This window comes from Muscardinus avellanarius (assembly GCF_963383645.1).
Source record: "Muscardinus avellanarius genome assembly, chromosome: 13".
NCBI classification, from domain to species: Eukaryota; Metazoa; Chordata; class Mammalia; order Rodentia; family Gliridae; genus Muscardinus; species Muscardinus avellanarius.
In genome coordinates this window covers 21,599,647-21,622,469 of record NC_137799.1, presented here as the reverse complement: position 1 = coordinate 21,622,469, position 22,823 = coordinate 21,599,647, and the positions used below count along the sequence as shown (strand labels likewise).

At 56.1% G+C, this 22,823-nt stretch overlaps 1 protein-coding gene across 4 annotated transcripts in view; it reads right to left on the bottom strand.

Annotated features, from left to right (window-relative positions):
* Positions 1-22,823, bottom strand: part of WHRN (whirlin) — a gene marked incomplete at both ends in the record, with an annotated part of 89,552 nt that overhangs the window by 6,328 nt on the left and 60,401 nt on the right. For 2 of the 4 annotated variants that reach the window (XM_080708792.1, XM_080708794.1), the window contains 4 exons: positions 11,803-11,991; positions 12,673-12,885; positions 14,577-14,613; positions 16,162-16,364. In XM_080708792.1, coding sequence (XP_080564918.1) covers positions 11,803-11,991; positions 12,673-12,885; positions 14,577-14,613; positions 16,162-16,364 — 642 coding nt within the window. Of the gene's footprint in view, positions 1-8,432; positions 8,466-11,802; positions 11,992-12,672; positions 12,886-14,576; positions 14,635-16,161; positions 16,365-22,823 lie in introns of all 4 variants that reach the window. The other 2 variants (XM_080708791.1, XM_080708793.1) reach the window with 2 other exon arrangements.

Below are 22,823 nucleotides of genomic sequence, written 5' to 3'. Positions count from 1 at the left end.
CTGGAGGAGGAGGTGCGGCTCACGGCTGCATCTCAGGGGTGAGTGGGGCCCAGAGGGGAACAACAGGCATTTCAGAGAGAGAAAGATAGACATAAAGCAGGAGAGAGACACGGGATGTTCGAGAACCTTCAGGCGGGTCCACGTGAGTCAAGGGTGGACAGGCTTGGATGTAGCCTGAGGGCCTTGGGTTGCCATGGAGACAAGGTCTCCATGCCTTCTATGAAGATTCCCCTTGCTCACCCCTCCCGCCACAGTGGAGCACCACAGGCAGCCTTCTGCTGGCCCTTGCCTCCGCCTGGGCTGCCCACCTGACACGCTCCGTCCACTCTTCTCCCTCAGGCCCCTCGTCAATAGCATCCACACGGCGGCCCCAATAAAAATTATAGCCCTGCCTCTGTCCTGCTTTCCTTTCTCTTCCTGACTGATCACTGTGTTCCACCTAGCAGCCAGGGCACATCCTTGAGCCCTACATCAGGGAATGTCTCCCCAGCCACAAGCAGGAGCTCTCCATCAAACATGGAGGAGATGCCACAGGCCACACCCGCTGTGCCTGACCACTGGGCTCTTTCTTGCTACTCCGGCTGGATGGGACCATCCCTGCCCCAGGACCTTTGCGCCTGCAGCTTTCATCTCCTGCACCAGGCTCGTGGCTCATACCCTCACTTCATTTAGCTCTGACCTCTCAAGGCTTTCCCAGACCAGCCCTGACTATACAGCACCACACCCCCATCCCTATCCCTCCCAAAACATAATCCTGCTCTTTTTCTCTGTATGACACTTAGGGTAACATGACTTTATTATCTTTTTCTCCCAGTAAGATACAGACTCTGGGAAGGCAGGACTTCTGGCCACTGGACCCTTCTCTTCCCCAGTCTTTAGAACAGTGGCTTCTTGGTAAATATTTGCAAAGTAAATTAGTAAATCAATAAATGCATCGGTTAATCACTATGGCTGGGAGTAGGATGAGGCGGTGCTGCCTGCAGGTTCAGGGGAGAAGTCACAGTGGCTGAAGCAAGACTGTGGCAGCGGTGGGGATAGAGACCCTGACTCCACAACCCTAAGGCAGAGGCGGCTGGCCATGCCACAGAGTCCTGCTCTGAGTGGGCTCCCTGAAGCCAGGAGCACCCTGGGTGGGCAAAGGGCACAGATCAAAGGCCGGCGGTGGGCCCCCAACCTACACGATGCTTGGCCTTCCCGGGTAGTGATGCCGCTGCCTTCTCCACCTGAGCTTTCTACCACTGGGAGCTGGGCGATGGCAGACAAATCTCTGAAACTCTCTGGGCCTCCGTTTCCTCATCTAGACAGTGGGGTAGCAGCAGGACCTGCCTGGTGCAGCTGACTTGTTACCACCAGGAAGCTCTCACAACAGAGCCTGATGCAATGCTGTCAGAAGCCAGGGAGGCCGGGCAAAGGTGCCCTGCACTCAATGTACTGCAAGACCTCCCTGGCCCGCTCAGCACCTCGGTAGGAGGGGACAGGGCAGTGCTCTGCACAGCCCTCCTGCAAAACCATCTCCGACGCCGTGCTCCTTGGACACGGCCATGCCAGGCAATGTGACCATCGGAAAGGAGGGAGAGTCACGTGCAAGTCCTGCTGTCCTCAGCCACGCCTGGCCGAGGGGCAGGGCCTCGAGGTGTTCCCAGCAGGGACAAGAGCAGCCTCTGTCTCTTGCTCCAGGAATCCAATCTGCAGACAATGCTGGGCACAGGTGCACGCACAGTGGGACCAGAGACATGGCCTCTGCCCGGCTCTGGCCCATCAGAGTCTGGGGCGCTCATTCAGTCACTCAACAAGCACTGATCAGGCAGCTGCAGCTTCCAGGGGGAAAAGCCCTGAGTCCCGGAGCCATGTTTCTGTACATCAGAAATAGTTTCAGACAGCAGGCTGAGAAGCCCGGGGAGGTGTCCGCAGAATCACCCTAGAATAGGCCTTGGGAGGAGGCTTAAGGTCTGAGCTCGTGCCCACGTCGTGGTGAGTCCCAACCCTCCGCTGGGGCTTAGTCCTCGCAGGTGGGACCCTACACCCACTCAACAGCCGAGGGAGTAACCTTTTCCTGGAAAGGACAATAGGGAAATAGGAGCTCTGGGGGCCCTACTGTGTGCCAGGCCTCGTGCTGGCTGTCCCACTTACACTGTCCCAGGACTCCGAGAGGCGGCCTTGCGACCCTCCCTGGTCACAAGCTGAGAGGCTAATGACAGGGCCACAGTCACATGGCCCTTCTACAGCAGATCAGGTTTCTGAGCTGGATCTGGGCTGACCCAACGCCCAGGCTTCCCAGCCCCACTTAGGATGGACAGAGCTCTGGCACCATCGGAACCAGAGGGCCTATAAATCGGGAGAGGAAGGAGCCACTGTGGCCCTGGCCCAGACTCACTTCTTGCTATTAATAGCATCGTGGGGCCAGGACAGAAGGCGGCCAAGTATGTGGTGCCCAGGGACAAATATCCAGCCTGGGAGGGAGGCCTGAAGCGGAGCAAATGCAGACGGGTCAGAGCTCAGCCCAGCCCAGCCCCTACTCCATCTGCTGAATCCAGCCGCTCAGAGCCCGGAGTCCCCAAGCCATGTTCCCGTGTATCGGAAATAGCTGCAGACAGCAGGCCAAGAACCCTGGGGAGGCGTCAGCAGAATCGCCCCAATAGGCCTTGGGAGGAGGCTCAAGGTCGGAGCTCATGCCCACGCCCTGGCCCTCCCAACCACAGCTGCCTGGAGCCCCTCGCTGGGCTCACACTCAGAGACTTAATTAGTCCTGGCAGGTGGGACACTACACCCACTCGACAGCCGAGGTGACTAAGGCTCAGAGACGGAGCTCACCTGCCCAAGGGCACACAGCAAGGACAGCGCAGGAAGCCAATTCTGTTCAGTGCCTGACTTTATATCCCAGACAAAAACGCTGCTTCCCACGAGAGCCGGGAAACTTTTGGACCTGCTGCTACGCTCCCCCTTTTTTTCCCTCCTCAAGCTGGTGGCTGTTTAAAACATTCCCACCCCTTCCTAGGAAAGACCCCCCTGAGTGTCTGAGTTGGCCCACTTGGGCCCAGATTCCCAGGGACTTAATTAAATGGGGATCGAGGGTCAGCCCCGTGCGCTGGCCTTCAGGGGTGCTCAGGATCCTGGAAATAGACAGATCAGGCCTCCCTTGGACATCGTCAAGGCCCAGGTGCTGCCCAGGGCCACCTCAGGTGGGGAGGCGCCTCCCTCTCCAGCCTCCCACTCCCGCAGCTCCATTCTGGGTTTCTGGGTATCTCCCCTCAAGAAGGAGGGCCTGACATAAAGGTGCTATACTCAGCTGTTTGTCTTCCGGCTTCATCACTCTGATGTCACGATGGCAGGCTCCCCACCCACCCCAATAAACCGAGGCCTCAGGCAGGGTGGTCCTCCCCATCCTGTATATGGGGAGACTGGGGGTGGGAGCTTGAAGACTGAAAGGCAGCAGGTGGGGTGAGGACGCCGTGAGAGCGGGCACAGCCAGCCTGGCCCTCCTGAGAACAGCCTGCATTATGCCTGGCCCCCAAGTCACAAGAGCAGAGAACGCTCTGGGTTCACATGAAGCCCCCAAGGCAGGGGTGGATGGCGCTGGGGAGTCACATCGTAAAGCTTCCTTCTGCCCCACTGAAACCACCCTGAACCCCACTCCCTGAGGCTTAGCAAAGGACGTCATTCCGTGGAAAGTGTGACCCAGAATCTCCAAAAGGCTAGGCTGGACAAGCCCGTAGGACAGGTGTCGGAAACCAGGCCCCGGAGGGCAGGCGGCACCTGAGAGCTGGCCAGGGACAGCAGCCTGTCTTTGCTTTCATGAGCCTCTGACTCAAGTGCAGCGTTTACTTTCATTACGAGCGGAGGTCTTGACACCGCGTCAGCACCAGCCCCGTCCACTGTCGCTGCAGGAGGTAGAGGCCTTTTACATGGCATTGGTGCCTGCAGGTGAAGCGGCACCCCACCTCAGCTCCCAGCTATAGCAGTTACTGTCCCAGGCTGAACTTGGTTACCCGGATAATAATAAAGCAAGCGTCCAGCCGGGTGAGGTGTGCACGCCTATCACCCCAGGACTGGAGAGGCTGAGACAGGAAGGTCACAGGTTTGAGGCCAGCGTAGGGGAACTTAGTGAGACTTTGTCTCAAAATTAACGATAACAAAAAGGAATCAGGGTTCAGGTTAGAGATACGGTGTCCCTGGATTCAACTCCCAGCATCAAATACAGAGAAAAGGCCAAAAAAAAAAAAAAAAAAAAAAGCGGCCAGTTTCACAAGGTGCCTCCACACGTTCAAAATGGCATCCCACTGTGTGGCTGTTTCCTTTGTCGTCCTCTGTTTTATTTTGAAGTCGTTAAAACTGCTCTTCTGAGAAGGAGCCCCAGGACCTCGCCTTTCGCCAGAAGGGCCCTGGCACAGAGCCAGCGACAAGCAGAGTCCAGACTTGATGCTTCGTCTGCTCCCCTGCGCATCCCAGAAAGTCACACACTGGGGGCAGCGTCTGCCGGGTGTGCCCACTCAGCTCTGCTGGAAACAGGTGCACGCCCCCCCCACCCCTGTCCTCACAGCAAGACACCCGGGTGGGGGGCGCTCTCCTCAGCCCCCAGCAGCCCCCAGAGGGGCATGGATGCCCTTGGTGAAGGCATGCATGGTTCTGGGGGTGCGGACCCACCCAGGATGGACTGGGCAGGTCTGCTCAACAGGGGAGACTTGTTGGGGTCCCTTCTGGGTGCTCAGCAGCTTCTTGGTGTGGGCTATGGACTCTGCGTGTCTGACCTGAACGGTGGCAATGGCCTCTGGGTCACCCCATACGCCTGGCCCTCTGCGCACACAGGGGAGGACCCTAGGTGGAACAGGATAGGGCCATTTCCTTGCTGATGACCCTCCACAGCGAGTCAGGGGTTCAGGATTGGGCTCAGATCCTTAGTGCCTGCTGCTCCCCCCTTTCCATCACCCCGGCACCTTCACTCCCTCCAGCAGCCCCGCCCTGCCCCCAGCTCGGGTTCCTAACTCATCTGGCCTCTTCTAGTGCGGGGCTGATGCCAAACTTCAGCGCTTAGCTCGAGACCCGGATCTCAGCCCCATCCTATGCTGTCCCTCGGCCACATCATCAGAGCGCACGGTCGCCTCCTCTGCTAAGCTCCTGGCTGGGGCCAGGCGGGAGGACACGCTGCGCACACACTTGCTGCGTGATGAAGGGGAGGGCGAGTGGATGATTATGAATAAATAGACACCCTCTCTCCCCCAGCAGAGGGTCTCTGAACCCAACCAGATGGGTCTGAAGTGGAAAGGCAGGAGGAGGGCCAAGGTCTCGGGTCACTCCTCCCTGCTCTGAGACTCCCTGGTGTGACTAGCAGGGGCCTGCAGCTCAGGCATCCTTGCTGTGCCCCAGGAAGAAGGAGGCTCCCAGGCCGCAGAGGGTTGGAGCTGTGTGGATATGCCCAGTGCCTCCTTTCACCTTGCTGCAAGGGACAAGAGGAGAGGACAGTGAAGCCTTGCACAGAAGAGGCCTGAGTGCAAAGTCTCGAGTCCAGGCCGGGGAAGCCTGAGGTCCTGCCCGGGGCTGCCCAGGGCCCTCATCTCGGGGCATCTGCTCTTGGTGCAGGGCCGGTCTCAGCTTCTGCAGCACCCTTCCCAGCTTGAGGAGCAGCAGACTCGCTTCTGCATGCTGCACACCTGCAAGGCCCAGCAGGTTCCACAGAGCAAGCCGCAGGCCCTGGGTCTTCCCAGCCCAACCCACAAATTGGGAGACGGAGGCTCCGAAGTCCTGTGTCACCTGCCCAAGGTGACCTGGCTATGAGTCTGGAGGGCCAAGCCTGGCTGGAAGGATTCCAAAGCCTGTTCATTTGAGCCCCTCTGCATGGGCCTGCTTGTCCTAGATGGAAATTTCCAGAAACGCCGGGCAGGCCTTCCTTCTCTCATTCTGCTCTCTTGGTCAACATCTTTCATGGTGGGGGGAATGATATTGATTGACACTTCAAAAAAATGCTCAAGGATGACTCTGCTGTTAGATTAGAGGGCAGTAAACGCAGTTTGCCCTGAGGAGGCTGCATCTAATTTTTTTTCATCGGTGTCTCTGCTTTGAGGGCAAATGGCGGCAGTGAGCCACATTTAACCTGGGATCGATAACGGTATCACAGGACCCGGGGAATTCAGGCTAATGGAAACTGGCTCCATTTGGGCAGCTGTCTGGGAATCTGGGTCGCCTGACGCCACCACGTGCGTCTGAATGCCAGTGCATATTTTCCTACAACCTAGTATGAGACTGGAAGATAATCCTGCAGGTGGCTGGGGATGTGGCTTCAGTTTGGCTTCTGCTCCATGTTTCTTGGGCCTCCATTGGGTGCCAAGACCTGGATGGGCACTGGGGATGCCTGTGGGGCACACAGTCTCTGCCTGTACCCCACCCACCGGCTATTTCCTGGGGAAGGGAAACTCATGCTGAGGCTAAAGCACTGGGACAGGTGTTTCACTGGAGACAGGGCAAGTATGTGAGCTTCGTGCGCAAAGGGATTTGGGCCATGATGCAAATGTGCTTAGCTGTTGTCCACGGAGACTTGGGGGTTGTTTGTTACTTGGCATTATTGCAGCAAAAGCTGACGAATACACAGTGGCCCTGCAGAGGGAATTAATCCTGTTCTGACCTCTCTCGCTCCCCCTGGGAATGGCTGCAGCATTTGTTTAAGTGCAAGGAGAGTTAATAGACACTGCTGCCATTCCTCCTTGCGCCTGCACTTCATGGCACGGAGGAGACTCAGAATTGGAAGGGCTTTGGGGGCCTGCCTTGGCTGTAGAGATGGGGAGAGTGGGGCTTTTTTGAGAGCATTCTTCCTTGTAAGGACAAAGCAGGCTCTGGACTTGCAGGTCGAGGCCAGTGCTCAGGTGGTTTCTGTCCTGCAACCCCACATGCAGGTGGCCTCAGTCTGAAGCCTGCTAGGTGTGTGTGTGTGTGTGTGTGTGTGTGTGTGTGTTCTCCTAGGAGACACCAGGCTGCAGGAGAAGCTGGCCCCTGTAGAGCACATCACCACACCTCTGGGGACTCGGCCGCAGCCTCCTTGCCCACCATGACCCTCAGGCCTCTCGGCCTGGCTGGTTCCTGGGAACACACTTACTCATCTTGGGAAAAACCCCCCTTTGTCTATTTTCCACAATCAGGGGGAATCTGCTAAAACCAAGACCACACCAGTCCCTGCTCCTACCTGCCAGGGCTCTCATCTCCCTGAGTCCATGCCAGGGGCAGCCCATGCTCTGCCCCGGCCCCTCCCTCCACCCACTGGCCCTGGCCCCGCTAGACTGAGCTCAGACACTCAGCACCCCTACCTCAGGGCCTCTGCACCTGGGGTTCCTGCTATTGAAGCTGGCCTCCCCCAGATGTACTCAAACTCTCCCTCCCCTCCTTGGGGTCCTATCACATATTACTTCCTAGCCCCTCGCTCACCCTGAGCCCCCTTTTCTCCTTAGCACTTGTCATCACTTAATATGCTGTATCCCCAGCACCTGGAGTACTTAGCACAGGATGAGCACTCTGTCAAGAGTTGGTAACAGAAAGGAAGGAAACGAAGCAGGAGAAAGGAGACGTGATAGACAGACGGACAGGCAGATGGCCGGCAATGCTTCGCACATAGCTGCTGAGACCCTACAGGGGAGGCTGGGCAGAGTTAGCAGCACCGCTCAGCAGCAAGTAGGCCTGGGCCCGAGCCCTGACTCCACTTCTCACTCGCTGTGTGACCTCGGGCATGCCGCCTCTCCTCTCTGAGCCTCAGTTTCCTTCTCTGTGACACAGGGATCATAGCAGGGCTAGTCACTTGAGGAGGGGTCACGGAAGGCACGGCTGGAGGGCATTATGATGTGTACATGGGCCAAGCTCTGTGCTGAGGCCAGGGACTCTGTGGTGACCCCAGACATAGCTGCTGCCCCAGGCAGCTGGTGGTCAAGGGGGTTACTGGACAGGCCAGTAGAGAGTATCAGAATACGCTGAGATAAGAGCTGTGCCGGACGGGAACCTGGGAGTGAAGAAGCCAGGGGCTGAAAGTCCAGGGGAGCAGGAAGGCTTCCTGGAAGAGGAGGCATCATGCCATAGGCTAAAGCGTACACAGATAGGCCGTGAGAAGTAGGAAGACCATTCCAAACAGTGCATACAGCATACGCAAAGGCCCAGGGGTCGCTCAGCAGCTTGGCATAGAAATTGTCTTCATTTTTACAGATCCTAAAACTGAGCTCAGAGAGGTGCGACCATTTTGGGGGTGTCTCACAGCAAAGAAGGGGCAGAGGTGGGATTGGAACGGCGGGCCTCTCACTGGGAGCCTGAGGTCACCTGGTGATGGACAGATAGCACCAAGAAGGAACCCCGGTCCCCACGAGGGACAGGTTGCAGGCACCAGGGGTGGCAGGCAGGGCCATAGCTCCCACCTCTGCCCTGGCTAAGGGACCCCCACGGTCCCCACCCGGCAGGAAGGACGGTACCTCCATCAGGTCTATAAGCCACAGCAGCCGCTCCTGGGGGGAAGATGGGCAAAAGGCAAAAAGAAAAATACATCAAATAAACATCAGGGAATGAAGTGACCACACAGCACCCCCTTCCCCAAACACACGCACCACGCACAGCAGATGCCATCCTCCGAGCCCCGGTCCAGCCGCCCCGGAGCCCTGGAGAAACAAAGGAGGGAGGAGAGGAGGCCAGCACCCGGCCGCACCTGGCGCCCTCCATTCTGCTTGCAGCCCTGCAGGAGACTGGGCCCCTGCTCTCAAGACAGACACTTGACTTGCGAAGACTCTCCGGGATATGCTCTTTCGTCTGGGGACAAGACTAGCTCCCCATCTTGGTGGAGGGAAAACCAGGCTCAGAGGAAGGTCAGTGCTTCAAGGCCAACCAGGCCCTGATCAGGGAGGCTGAAGCAGAGCGGCCGAGGATCTGAGGAAGCTGTCTCTGCGCTGTGTGTCCAGAGCCCTAGAGGGACGCAGGGCGGGTTCCCGGGTCATCCCGAGAGGGGGCTAGCACCTGGAGGGAGCCTGGGTAGAGCTCGCGGACCCCACACCGGGTGTGATGAGCAGAGGGGCCCAGCCGCCCCTCAGCCTCATGCTAACTGAACCTCCAGGAGCCCACAAGGCCCAGGTCCAAATGTCCCTGTGGTTTTCCCCAGCCAGGCTGAGGAGGTCAGAAAAAACGCTGCCCTTGGAGAGTAGGCAGCACTTCCAGTGCCAGGAGGCTGCTCGTCCCTGGAGCTCACAGCATCAGCTCACGGAGCCCTCCGCCAAGCTGGAAGCCAAGGCACCAAGGCTGAGGCCGGTCCACACGCCACCTGTCTCTAAGAGCCCCTCCCCGGCTCATGTGGGTCTGGAGTTTTTTTAATTAATTAATTAATTAATTAATGTGTGTGTGTGTGTGTGTGTGTGTGTGTGTGTGTATAGAGTTGGGGATTAAATTAACTCAGGGGCATTCTATTTGTGAGCTACACTCGGGTGCTTTTTGTTATTTTCCAACAGGGTTTAAGTTGCTGAGGCTAGCCCGGAATCTGAGGTCCTCCTGTCTCAGCCTCCTGACCCCTGGGATGACAGGCATGTGCCACCATTCCTGGCTTGGGCTGGTATCTTAATCCTGATGCACCAGTGCTCCCAGGCCATCAGGGACGCAGAGTGACAGTTTCTCAGTAACAGAGAGGGTTTCAGGTCTCCCCTTCCATCTGTCTCCAAACTCCTGCTCAAAGCCACCCTGTGGTCTGAGACCTGCCATCCCCAGGTGGCAACCCATGTGCAGTGAGCGCCCCTCTGGCAGAGAAGGGCCAGCTGCCACAACTGGGGACCAGACTGGGCTGGGGAGGTGCTTCCTGAGTAGGGCGACACCCGGGCCAGGGCCAGGTCACTGTGAGCCAGTGTAGTCTTTTCCAGGCAAGAGTGTCCCCCAACTCCTCCTGCCTCAGCCTAGCCTGCCCTTGGGATCTTGGGCTGCTGTAACCAAAGCCAACAGGACCTTAGGTTATTTATCCTGGGGAAACTGAGGCCCAGGGAAGCCAAAACTTAAACCTAGGTCTCCTGCTCCCAGACTAGAGAACACGCCCAGCTCCTGCTGGAGTCCAGTGGTTCCCCAGGTTTCTGAGCAGTGGCTCATGGCCCCTCAAGCTCCGGGTGGCCATCCTGATGGCTCACCTTGGTGGAGCAGGACCTCCTCCAAAACAAGGCCTGGCAGCCCGAGAACAGCTCGCCACCCGCCCCACGGCAAAGTGTGCGCTCAGAGCCAAGGCTGCAGCCTGGGGGCCCAGCCCCTGCCCTTCCCCGGATGTGATCCGGAAACAGGAAGCTGCCTCTGGGCTGTGCGTCCAGAGCCCTAGAGGGATGCAGGGCAGGTTCCCGGGTCATCCCAAGAGGGGGCTAGCACCTGGGGAATGAAGTTGGCTCGAGGTGAAAGAGATGGAGGTAGAAGGGTATAAGATCCCCCCGAACCCCAAAGCTGAAGAAAAGCCATGTTGGGAGTTGGAGCCTGTGAAAAAGAGGGACGCAGGTGCCGGAGCTTTTTCCAGGCGACCACCTGTGTCTGTCACCTGGGACACTGCTGTCCCCCTGCCTCCTCCAGCACAGCAGCCACCGCATCCTCTCAGCCTGAGAATCCCCCAGGAACAGCTCCCAGCACAGCGCCTGGGAGCTACGGTGCCGAAGAAACGTGACCTCCCGTCCCTTTCCTAGCTGAGGAGCAAGAGGAGCCAGTGAGTGTGCAGAGGAGGCAGCAAGCTGGGGAGGAAGGCTCAGCCTGCTCCTCCCAGCGCACAGAGCCGCTTGTGTTCCTGGGTGCAGAGAGAGGGGCCTGCTCCGGCCCCGTCCTCGCAAAGTCCTCACGGGATGAACTCGCCTCTGAGCCCCCCGAGAGCTGAGGCACATCCTGAGATGTTCCAGATGCTGTTCTGGGGGCTGCCAGGTCTGTAAGAAAGTCAGGCTGGGCTTGGCACTCCAGGGGCAAGGGGGCGGCCTCACAATCCGAACCACTGTGATTGCAACCATCAATGGGCTGCTCCCCCGAGCCAGACACCTGCTGAGGGCTGAGCTTTCCCCATCCTCCCATACGTCGCAATTATATAGTTTTCCTCCTATTTGTTGAATTGCCCTTTTCTTTTTTTTGGGGGGGGGTGTACCGGAGATTAAATCCAGGGGAGCTCCATACGTGAGCTACAGGCCCAGGTCTTTATATTTTTACTTTGAGACAGTCTTGCTAAGTTACCCAGGCTGGCCTCAAACTTGTGATCCTCCTGCCTCAGCCTCCTGAGTGGCTGCCGAGTACCACCCTGCCCAGCTAATTACCCGTTTTTAAATCTTTTCCCCCCAGGATCTTACTCCCCACCCCTGACTCAAAACCCCATAAGGCACGCCTCTGGTGTAAAGCAGGCCTCTTCTTTTTTTTTTTCTTTTCTTTTTCGGTACTGGGAATGGAACTCAGGGGCACTCTACCTCCAAGCTAAATCCCCAGCCCTATTTTTTTATTCTTTATTTTGAAACAGGGTCTCACTGAGTTGCAAAGGGCCTAAGTAGCTGAGGCTGTCCTTAAACTGACCCTTGCGTCTCGGCCTCCCAAATGCTGGGATTCCAAGTATGCACCAGCACGCCCGGCTCTCAAGGCAGGCCTCTGGTCCAAGGCAGGTCTCTTGTGTATCACCTTTCCCTAGAGCCTGTGCCTGCTGCATGCAGTAGGTGCTCAATAGCTATCAGGATTCTACAGACAAAGACGCTGAGACCCAGAGCGGGCAGGTCCAGCGCTGGTGAGCTGGATGTGAACCCAGACTGCTCTCGCCCCAAAGCCGATCTCTTAACTCCAACCCTGACGTTCACGCCGGCGCAGGCGGGGGCTCACCCTGGCTGAGCTGACGGTCGTGGACGAGCCCGTGTCGCTGTAGGAGGCCACGGAGTGGGAGTCCCCGGTCCCAGGGCCCGGGGGCCGCCGTGCCTTCATGGACTCAATCTCCCGCCTCAGCACCAGGTGGTCGAAGCGCTCCAAGTCTTGTGGGGAGATGGTGGCTCTCACTTCAGAGAGGAGTGCAAACTGGAGGTGGGGACAAGAGGGGCACTCAGCAGGAAACTCTACCAGCAGGAGGGAACAGTGACCCCAACATTCCCAAAGGGACCTGCATACAAATCAGACCTGCCCCCCTTAACCCTCTATGGCTCCCCAGGGCCCTTAAGGAAAAGTCCCAACACCCTCGCTTAGACACCAGCCTAGCACCCTGTCACCTTTCCCTCGTCAGCATGGACCTATGACTCTAAGTCCCTGAATACACCGTGATGTTTCATGCCAAGTCCTTGGCTGTCCTTCCCGTCCGGCGTGCCCTCCCCCCATCTTCAACTTGTGTTTGTCTCCAAATCACGTTTCCTCTGTCAAGTCTTCCCCAGGGTTCGGCCTCCCTGTGGATTTAATCACTTCTTCCTTTGTGCAGCTTCTGAACCTCAAACAGACTTCTCCTGGGGCCGGGGCACCTGCGGTCTGTGAAAGTTCCTGACAGCTGGGAGTTGACCCGGGATGGGGCCTGGCTTTGCTTTTTGGGAGCAATCGAGGTGATTCGAAACGTGTACTCAGCGTGAATGGCCGCTGCAGGAGGGCCCCAATCACAGGCACTTTGTCTGCCGTCCCCAGCGGGCCAGCGCGGGCAGGCTGCCTTGGTCTCTGTCCTGTATGCGGTTCCCCAGCCCCTGGTAGGTAAAAAAAGCGAGGGACAGGGTCAGTCACCTTGGCGTGAGTGTTGAGCAGCTCGAACAGGGCCATGACCAGGGCGTCCACGGAGACGCTGCCGCCGCGGTACTCATCCAGGTAGTAGGCCATGGTGGCGCGCTCCTGCTCATTCAAGAGGTGCCGGGCCTGTTCCTCCAGCAGCGCCCGGGTCTGGTTCCCTAGGCTGCTCAGGGTCACCTGCGAGCCCGCGGGGCCCTTATAAAATCCTGGCTGAAAGACAGAAAAGGCGGCTCGGGAGCACTGTGCTGCTCTGGAGCGGAGGGCCAGGCCCAAAGCAGGTCTTGGTGGACTTCCAGCAGTTTCTGTCATCTCCCTGGACCCCGCCGTCATCCAGAGCCCAGCACTATCACCTGGGTTCCCCTTCTATTCTCCAGGGTCCAGTATCTCCCTTGGTATACTGCAAATGGCAACAGCAGGAGTGCTTTTAAACGAGAACTAGATCTGCGCACACACAGCCTCCCCTCCACCGCCTCTGCACCTCAGCCTTGTCTCACACACCACCCAGCTTTCCTCTGGTCTCTAGGCCTCCCCATCACCCATGCACAGCTGCTAGAGAATCTCCTAAAACCGTGAACCTCTCCTTGTGTTATGCTCTCTTTCAAAGGCGGTCAGAGGTGCCCCCTTACTTCCCCATCACAAGCTAAACCTCTTACTGTGGCTCACAATGGACCTCACCGTGGGGGGACCTGGCTACGCCACCTGCTGTCACCTTGCCCCCCACCCCCTTGCTTCTGTCCAATAAGCCAAGCCCTCTCCCAGCCTCAGGACCCTGGCATTGCTGTTCCCTTGAACTGGACCACCCTGCCCTACCCGTCTATTTTCGGCATCTGTTAGTGTTTGGATTTAAAATGTTCCCCATAGCTCTGTGGAGGCAGTGCGGCCAGGCTCAAGGTGGACCTGGCTAGAGGGGCGGCTCTGGGATTGTGGCCTTGGGGACCGGATCTGTCTCTGGCCTCCTCCTGCTGCTCTCTCTCTGCTGCCCAGCCGCCAGGAGCTGAGCACCGCTTGTGCCCTAAAGCCTGCCTCCTGGAGCTGGTCGGCCGTGGACTGAGCCCTGAAGCCCCCAAAACGGAGCCCAAGGAAACCTCTCCTAAGTTGTTCTTCTCAGGTGTTTTGGTCACAGCAATGAAGAGGCGGACTAAAGCAACGTCTCACCTGTTCTCACTCAGAGCCCCACCTCTTTCTCTCCAGGGTGCTGAGCATCTTTTCTAGGTAGATTCTTATTTGAAGGTTTGCTGCTGGGTTTTTTGTTTGTTTGTTTGTTTGTTTTTTGCATTAAGGATTAAACCCAACAAAATTCAATCTCTGATCTAGACCCCCAGCCCCATTTTTTTTTTTTTTGGGTGGGTCTGGGGAAGGAATCCAGGGGCATTCGACCTCCGAGCAACACTCCCTGCCTTATTTTTTATTCTTTATTTTGAAACAGGGTCTCACTAAGTTGTGGAGAGCCTCACTAAGTAGCCGAGGCTGTCCATGAACCATGATCCTCCTGTCTCAGCCTCCCAAATGCTGGGATTACAAGAGTGCGCCATCATGCCTGGCTCCCAGCCCCATTTAAAAAAAAACTGAAACAGAATCTTGTTGAGTTGCTAAGAGTCTTGCTAAGCTGCTGAGGCTGGCCTTAAACCTGCAATCATCCTATCTCAGCCTCTCAAGTCCTGGGATTACAGGTGTGCACCACCACCACACCAGCCATTTCTTTCTCTTGACGCAGATCCCCATGGCCAAGTGTCAAACCCACGAGGGCAGGGACCTGGTCTGCCCTGTTCCCTTCTATCAACACCGGGGCCTGGCAGGCACTGATAGTCAGGAGCTGCTGAGCTGAAGTGAGCTGAGGTGTGCAGGCTGCTGAGCCCGTGGAGCTACGGAGTAGCCACGGTACCCACAGCGAGAGCACCTACCTTGTTCGTGCCTTCTGTTGTGAGGTCCCCAGGGAACCTGCGGAGAAAGACACCGGTCCTCAGTGTGTGTCTGAGCAGAGGGACTTGCCAGCAAAGGGGTGCTCAGCTGGGGCAGAAAGAGCAAAGCTTTGGGAGCATCTGTTTGGTGGCCTCTGCTGTCTCGGGCCCAGCGAGGGGCTACTGAGGGGTGTGTGAAACCCTGGACAGATGGGCAGCCTTCAGCCTCTCCATCAACAACATGCATGGGGGACCCTGAGATGTTTGCACCCCTACAGTACAAAGACTATGTGGGGCAGCATCGGGGCGACAGTATCTGAGGCCGCAGAAGGAGAGGGCCTCCAGGGTGGTCCTCCAGCCGCCCAACCCAAGGAGGGCCGGGCAGGGCTAACTGTAGATCCCAGGCAGCCCACATTTTCACAGGCAGGTTCAGGCTGCTACACTGACTGCCTGATTTTAAGAAATAGCTAGAAATCCAGTTTTGTTTTGTTTTTACCTGAAAGCTGATGTCTTTCTAAATGGCATCAACTAATTTTTAAATGTTTATTATACTATAAAAACAGGGGAATGGAAAGGAGGGAGGGAAGGACAGAGAAAGAAGGTGCTCTGGGTGCATTTGGCAAGGAGGCCACAGGCCACCAGGCTGAGACTTCTAATGGAGACCAGAGGCGACCCATGACATCATAAGCAACTTTGCAGCTGGCGGCCACAGTACTTTGTTTTATGGTTTCTGTGGTTCTTTCACCCGAATAACCCCCCCCCCCCCACATACCGGGATCCCCACTAGAAGATCTGGGCTGGGGGCAGGGTTATGATCCCTAGTTTTCAGCTGTAGCAACTCAACACCCAGCAGAATTAAGTGATCTGCCTGAGGACAAATAAAGAATAAGGGAGCCTGGCGTGGTGGTGTGTGCCTGTAAACCTAGTACTCGAGAGGCCGAGACGAGAGGATCGCAGGTTCAAAGCCAGCCTCGGCAACTCAGTGAGGCGCATATTAATTTAGCGAGACCCTGTTTCCAAATAAAAAATAAAATAGGGCCAGGTGTGGTGGCGCACGCCTGTAATCCCCGCGCTTGGGAGATGGAGACAGGAGGATCGCGCAGGTTCGAAGCCAGCCACGTGCGCTGGCTTAAGAGACCCTGTTTCCAAAATAAAAAGTATAAGAAATAGGTCTGGGAGTGTAGCCCGGAGGTAGAAGGGCTTCCAGAAACCCCAGTACCACCAAAAAATAAAAAAATTAAAAAATTTTAAAAATTAAATAGGGCTGAGGGTATAGCTCGGAGGTAGAATGCTCCTGAGTTAAATCCCCAATACCATACACATACATATACAAAAGAAAAAATAAAATAAGGCTGGAGTCATTATCCCTAGTACGACGACGATGGTGATGGAGATGACGGAGAAGCTGGATCCTAGAGTTCAGCTTCCCATGGAGAAACTGAGGTCAGGAGGAGTGAGGGATGTGCCTGCAGAGAAAAGGCCCCTGGTGCTGGACGCTGGGCTCTCGAAGCCGGTGTGGGGGAGGGAAGGGCAATCTTGGCTCCAAACCCTCCTGGGGTCCCCAAACCCGCGTGCACGGAAGCCACACCCTGCCGAGCTGGTGGCGCTCTCCGCGATCCTGGAGCTGGCGATCCACTTGGTCTCATCCACGGTGGTGCGGGCGTGGGGCAGCCTCCCCACGTCCTTCACGGTCAGGATGAGGTGCCGGGACAGCCTGAGCAGCTTCACGGCCTCGTCGTGCAGGACGTTGAGGAAGCTGCGGCCGTTCACCTCCAGGATCTGGTCCCCGACCTGCCAAGACCACACACGTGCTCACTTGGGCTTTTGCAGGACACCGGCTCATGCTAGGGCTTCGCAGCCCTAGCCTAATTCTCTTCCCATCAGCCTGCCATGGGGGTCATCAAAGCCCAGAGAGGTTATGCACAGGCCTGAGGGTTACACAGCTTTAAATCAATAGCAGAGTTTGATTCCTGTCCCAACCCTGAGCCCTGCTCCTGTCACTAAAAGAGGGCACCTCTCAGCCCAGCAAGGGCTTGGGGTGGCTCTACAAGACATCCCCTGAAGTCCCCTTACCCAGAAACAAGTCAACTGAGAGGCTGCGGTTGGGGGTGAATTTAGTGGTAGGAAGAGGTGAGGGATGAGCCCTAGATCAAGAGGTGTGTGTGGAAGCAAAAGCCATTAGATGTGCCTTAAATGCTTCTACGTCGTGGAGATTTTTACCTCAAGCAAGCCTTCTCTTACGGCCTCAAAATGAAAACTTTTTAATTTTCTAAAGGAAAAAGCCCCAGGTGAGACAGACCACCAGCAACAGATGCTGCTTGGATTCCTACCACAAGCCAGCAGTTTTATTTTGCACTGTGGAAATAATCCTGTTTTCATGAAAGGATAAAAATAGAGACCAAAAAACCCTATAAAACCCTATAAAAATGAATATATGATAATAACAGAAGGGGCCGGAGGGGGTGCTGCAGCATGCGGCAGACCTGGGAAGGACCCCAGCGCTGGCCACCCGGTGCGTCCTATCCCCTCGGGCAACCGAGGCTGGTGTGTGGTGTGGGCGGTGCCCAGGGTCCCAGCCCCGCGGGCCTGAAGCACTGCAGGGAGATTCCTGGCTGTTTTCCGTCTGCCCTGCTTCCTAGTCTGGTGAGATCACATGATCGGCTCCAGTTGGTCTTCCCAGCATTTCTCAAAGCCAGATTTGGAACCAGGAGGCAAACAGGAGATGGGAGGAAGGAAGAGGTAACGGCGCTGGGGAGCTGTTGGGGAGTCCCCGGGATAGAAGGGTTCCTAATGCAGACTGGACCTCTCCCCACGCCAGTTCTGAGGGACTCAGACCCGGCTCCTACCGGCCTCCCTGCCTCCAGCCCCCGAGGCAGCTGGAGGGTGGGTGCCACCTGCCCAGATCCAGCAACATCCTGCCTCACCCGGTGCCAAGTACCATGCTGAAGAGCCCGCCCTTCTGCTCTTGCAAGAGCTGCTCATTTGTCCAAAGAGGATTCAGTATGGTACCATCACTGGGTTTCCCCGCCAGCCTCTCCATACTGTGTTCCCAGGGTCCCAGGCACCATGGGGATTCAATACAGAATCATCTGATGACCCAAAAGATACTCGTTGTCATGCTCCCCTAGCCCAGACCCATCTCTGACTGCTCCCGCAGTCCAGCAGGAGCAGGCACATCGCAACAGCCCTGGCCAGCGTGCTCAGGACCAACCGTGCTCTGGTTCTGGTGTTTCTCAGACTTTGAGCTCGTTGGCTGAGCCTCCTAGTTAGAAACTCTGAGCATCCCTAGGATTTCCAGCCCAGGGATGCCAACCTGCAGTTGTGGTCACAAAGGGCGTGACAGGGTGCAAACTCAGGGCAGGCTGGTCCTGAGGTCATCAGCTTTCTCCTCCTGGGCTGCCGCCAGGAGCTCTGCTTGGGGACCACGGGATATGGCTTCAAATCCAGCATGTCCTAAAGCTGCCACCCTGCCGCTCTTCCCCACCCTACCTGCAGCAGCCTGGTCTGAAACGCTGTCCTCCTTCATCAACTCCACCCTTCCTACCCTGAGTGCCTCTTCACCCAGGGCCAGCCTGACAGTCACCCTTCCTCAGGTCCATGGACTCCCCTCCTGGGTCCCCGCCTGCTCACCGCCAGCTGGCACCTCTCTGTGCATTTACATCACAACTGACTATAAACATGGAGCCAGATGAATTTTGTTAACTGTGTGTGTGTGTGTGTGTGTGTGTGTGTGTGTGTGTGTGTGTGTAACCGGGGACTGAACCCAGGGGCATTCTACCTCCAAGCTACATCCCCAGCCCTATTTTTTTATTCTTTATTTTGAAACAGGGTCTCACTAAGTTGTGGAGGGCCTCACTCAGTAGCCGAGGCTGGCTGCAAACCTGCGATCCTCCTGTCTTAGTCTCCCAAGTACTGGGATTACAAGCGTGCGCCACCACGCCCGGCTTAACTTTTTGCTTTTGTAGCACTCCCCCACAGCTCTGGAGGCAGAAAGCACTCTGGGTAAGAGTTTCAAGTTCCAACTCGGTTACCATACAATCCCATGATTTCCCCGGTTGCCGAGGCTGGGCTTGAACCTGTAATCTTCCTGTCTCTGCCTCTCAAGTTCTGCAGTCCCTCCCTTTCTGCATCTCTGAGCTCCTGGTTGAGACGCCAGGGCTGCTGAGAAGCTGGGCAGCCCCCTGGGCTCTTTATGAAGACCTGGGCTGAGGGCATGAGCACTCTCTAGGTGTGTTTGCGATGGTCTGGATTTGGCCGGTTCCTCCCCTCTCTCCTCATGTCTCTCCCCCTTTGGCCTTCTCTGAAGCTCAGGAGCAGAGCTGCAGGCGCCAGGCCCGAGGAGGAGGCAGGGGAGCGCCGTGCCTGCCAGGCCCACTGCGTCCAGCCAAGCAGCGTCCCACGTGGCGGCTCCGCTCAGCAGAGGCCTCTCGGAGCTGCAGCCAAAGCGGCACTTCTCGTCGGCCTGGGTGCTTTGTTTCCTTAAGTCTCTCTCTCAAAAGCTTTGGCTTTCATTGAGCTGAGGGTATCAATTTTAATCTTCCCTTCAATACACTTTATTTCATCCCAGCAGTTTAATTAAAGGAACGCACGTTGCAGAGCCCAGATACATAAGAACATCCTCATGCCAGCCAGCCAGCCAGCCAGCCAGCCTCTCCCAGGTCCTGGCCAGGGGGGATGGGAAGGACGGGAGGACAACTCAAACCACACACATTGTGAGGCTAGGGAGAAAATCGCCAGGCAAAACACAGGATGCCCAGTTAAACTTGAGTTTCAGGCAAATACCAACTACTTTATATATATTTGAAAAAATATGAATGTTCCTATTACTCCATGGAACATACTTATGCTTTAAAAAAAAAGTGTTCATGGTTTATCTGAAACTCAAATTTCCAAGAATATCCCATATATTTAGTGCTCTGGGGTGGAGGTGTCAGTCACCCCCAGGGCCAGTGGCTCTTGTCAGGAGGAGTTGATAAAGTCTCATGGTTTCCAAACACCTGTCACTGTCCCTGGGCCCGGGCCTGGCACCTGCATTTCCTGCCATCCTTGCCCCGAGTCACCATCGTGTGGCTTATCTGCACACACCCTGGACACTGCTGACTCTGACACCTGTGCCCGTCACCCTCCTCGTGTCTGTTAAATAAGGATGTCTCTGCAGGCCAGGCCCGAGGCTGCGCAGGGCCCTGGGGACAGCTGTGCACTGGGAATCACATGTGGGACGCTGCCCTGCTGGGAGCACACAAGCCTCCTGCCCCATCTCTTTCCAGCCCCCCTGTCTCTTCCTCCTGTGGGGCCTGGTTCTGTCCTGTTGGGGTTGGGTCCTGGTCCTCTGCAGCCATCCTCGGTAGCTGCACCATCTCCTCTAAGACTTGCTGGAAGCTCCCCACGCTGTTGGCGCAGGAGGCCACCTGCTCGTGGTCATGTCCAGTTCACCTCCAGGCAAAGCAGGGGAGGCCCTGCCGATCACAGCAGCCCCGTCCCTGCCTCTTGTTTTGGAGTCAGGACAACATGACATAGCAGCCGAGTGGGCCTGCATAGCTCTCAGTACACACGGAGCTGGCAGGCCCATCACTTCCCAGGTGGCTGAGAGAGTCAATGGGTGCACAGGGCCCAAGACATGGCTTCTCACTGGTTTCCCTCCCAATGGAGAAGATGGGTTCAGAGATGTCAGGCGGCTTTTGCTCAAGGTCACACAGCAACTGACTTCTCACCTCTTCCTCACAACCGGCACCTGCTTTCTCCCAGCTCAGCACAGGCAGCAGGTGGTGCTGACTGGATGGGGAGCAGATGTGAAGACCGTCCTTCCTGCACGTCCATTCCCATTCCCATTTGCTTCCTCTTTTCATTGGTTTGTGTCACATGATGCTGGGGTGGCCCACATATAGGATTTGATCTCACCTTGTATTAGCTAGCTTTCTGATTGTTGCAACCAAGATACCTGACAATAACAACGTACAGGATAGGTCTGTTGGGGCTCACAGCATCAGAGGTTTTGGTCCATAGAGTTGGCCTTAAGACATAAATGGAGGTGGTGGGAGCAGAAGGGTGCCTGGGACGCTGTTCTCATATCATGGAGGCCAGAGAATGAGGGGAGGGGATGAGGGATATATCTAAGCCCCAAGGTCATAGGGCAGTGACCTATCTCCTCCAGCTACAGCCTACCTGCCTGAGTTACTATCCAATAAACACATTCAAATTATTAAACACTTCAATGGATTTATCCACTGATGAGATCAGAACCCTCACAACTTATTTCACCTCTGAATATGTATCACCAATGTATCACCAATACATGAGCTCTTCCAGGGAACATTCTGTATCTGAACCATAACACTCTCCCTCCCAAAGAAAGACTAAGATCTCTTTGTTCATCAAAATGTGACGTTCTCTTACTCTGAAAACCAGCTCAGTGTGAGATGACATGTGGGTAAATGAGGTGAGGAAAAAAAGAGGCAAAGATGCTGCGTCTGTGCCCCCCTCCCCAGTGCTCTCCCGCAGACAGGGTGTTTCAGTCAGCATTCCCACTGCTGAGACCCAGCAAACCTGATGACCAGGGCTTAGAGGAAGGAAGATGTATTTGCTCACAGTTCTGGAGATTTCAGAGGTTTAGGCCATGTCAGGCTGGGTCTGCGGAGCTGAGGGAATGGTGGTGAGAAGCAAAAGGAGAAAGCGGGGGCTCTGCTCTAACACATCATGAAGACCAGATGCAAGAGAGCAAGCAATGGGATTCAAAGACACAAGCTCATCCCATAAAGCCACACCCTCCAGTGAGTGACATACCTCCGTCAGCCATACCCTACCTGCCTAGGACACCACCCAGTAAATCCATTACAAGGGGTTACTCCACTGATGAGATTACAACCCTCACGACTTAACTGCATCAACTCTGGACATTAATACATGACCTCTTCAGGGGACATTCTATATCTAAGCATAACATGGAAACTGAGGTGCAGAAAGGACAGGGACCTATGTAGGTGATGGCGACGCCCAGGTGCTGGGCTGACCCAGACAGCGCTCCTCCCCTGCCCTGGGAGTTGTGGGACAGACATGCTGGAGCGAGGACAGGCAGGTGTGAGGTATGATGGAGTATCCAATATCGCTCAGCTGCCCTGGGCGCCACCGGGAAGGACAGGGAAGGATAAATGAATAACGGTGGCTTTATTTTATTTGTCACCATGGACATTCTATTTATCAGCAGCAATGTAGGCGTGAAGCTGGACCTCAGGAATGCCCTTCATTTTAAGGCAAAGCAAAGGCTCCTCCATCAGCCATAGCCTGCTGAGGGACAGGTTCACGTTCTGATGCTCTGAGAGTGTGGAGAGACTCAGACAAGAGCAGGATGCTGATGTCTCCTGAAGCCACTGACCAAGACCACAAAAAGACCCAGATTCCCAGCAGGTGGATCTGTGGCGGCGGCCCCAGAGCAGCAGGAAGTGCTCGGCCAGCCTTGAAGAGACCCGAGAAAGACGAGGTTACCGTTCTAAGCGATGCAGACCCGTGGAAGGCTGGCAGGCACGTGGAGCCTGGGTCTAATCAGACCCTGCCCCTTACTTGCTGTGGGACCTGGAGTCACTGACTTAACTTCTCTGTGCTTCAGTGGCATCCTATAGAAAATGAGGATCACAGCAATACTTACTAGGTGAGTAGGGATAACTAACTCACTTCCCAGGTGAGTTAATACACTTTATCCAAACAGTATACAGTAGGTGTTCCACCACCATTTAATGCAAAGCACATAGAGTACCTAACATACAGCAAGCGCTCAATCAACGCTAGTTGCATTTTTGAGAAACTATGGCCCCCCAGAAGCTGGCCACCAACCACTCGCTGGCCAAATCCTGCCACCCCAGCTCTTCACCGTGTCTCAGGGCCACCTGCACCCCCCCACACACACACACACAGCCTCCAGCTCAGGTGGCCCGCACACACTGACTACACAGGCTGGAGAGCGTGGCTTGAGGAGCTGGATGTGGCCTCCGCCCCACCAGCCTGTTGAGTGGCAGCTCAGGGCAAGACCAGGCCCTCCTTTAAGGAAAACCACCCAAGTGGCCCTCCTCCACCACTGACTCTGGGCTTTGTGCTGTGCACACAGGAGGCACTTGTTCATGCCTGGTGAGGGGAAGTAAATACGGAAGAGCCAGAAGCAGCAGAGGGAGATGGCCGGGGCTCCAAGATCCCTGCCAGAGGCTGTCAGGAAGAGACCTGCCAACAACTCCATCCCCGTGCTGAGCCCTGGGGACTGTGCCC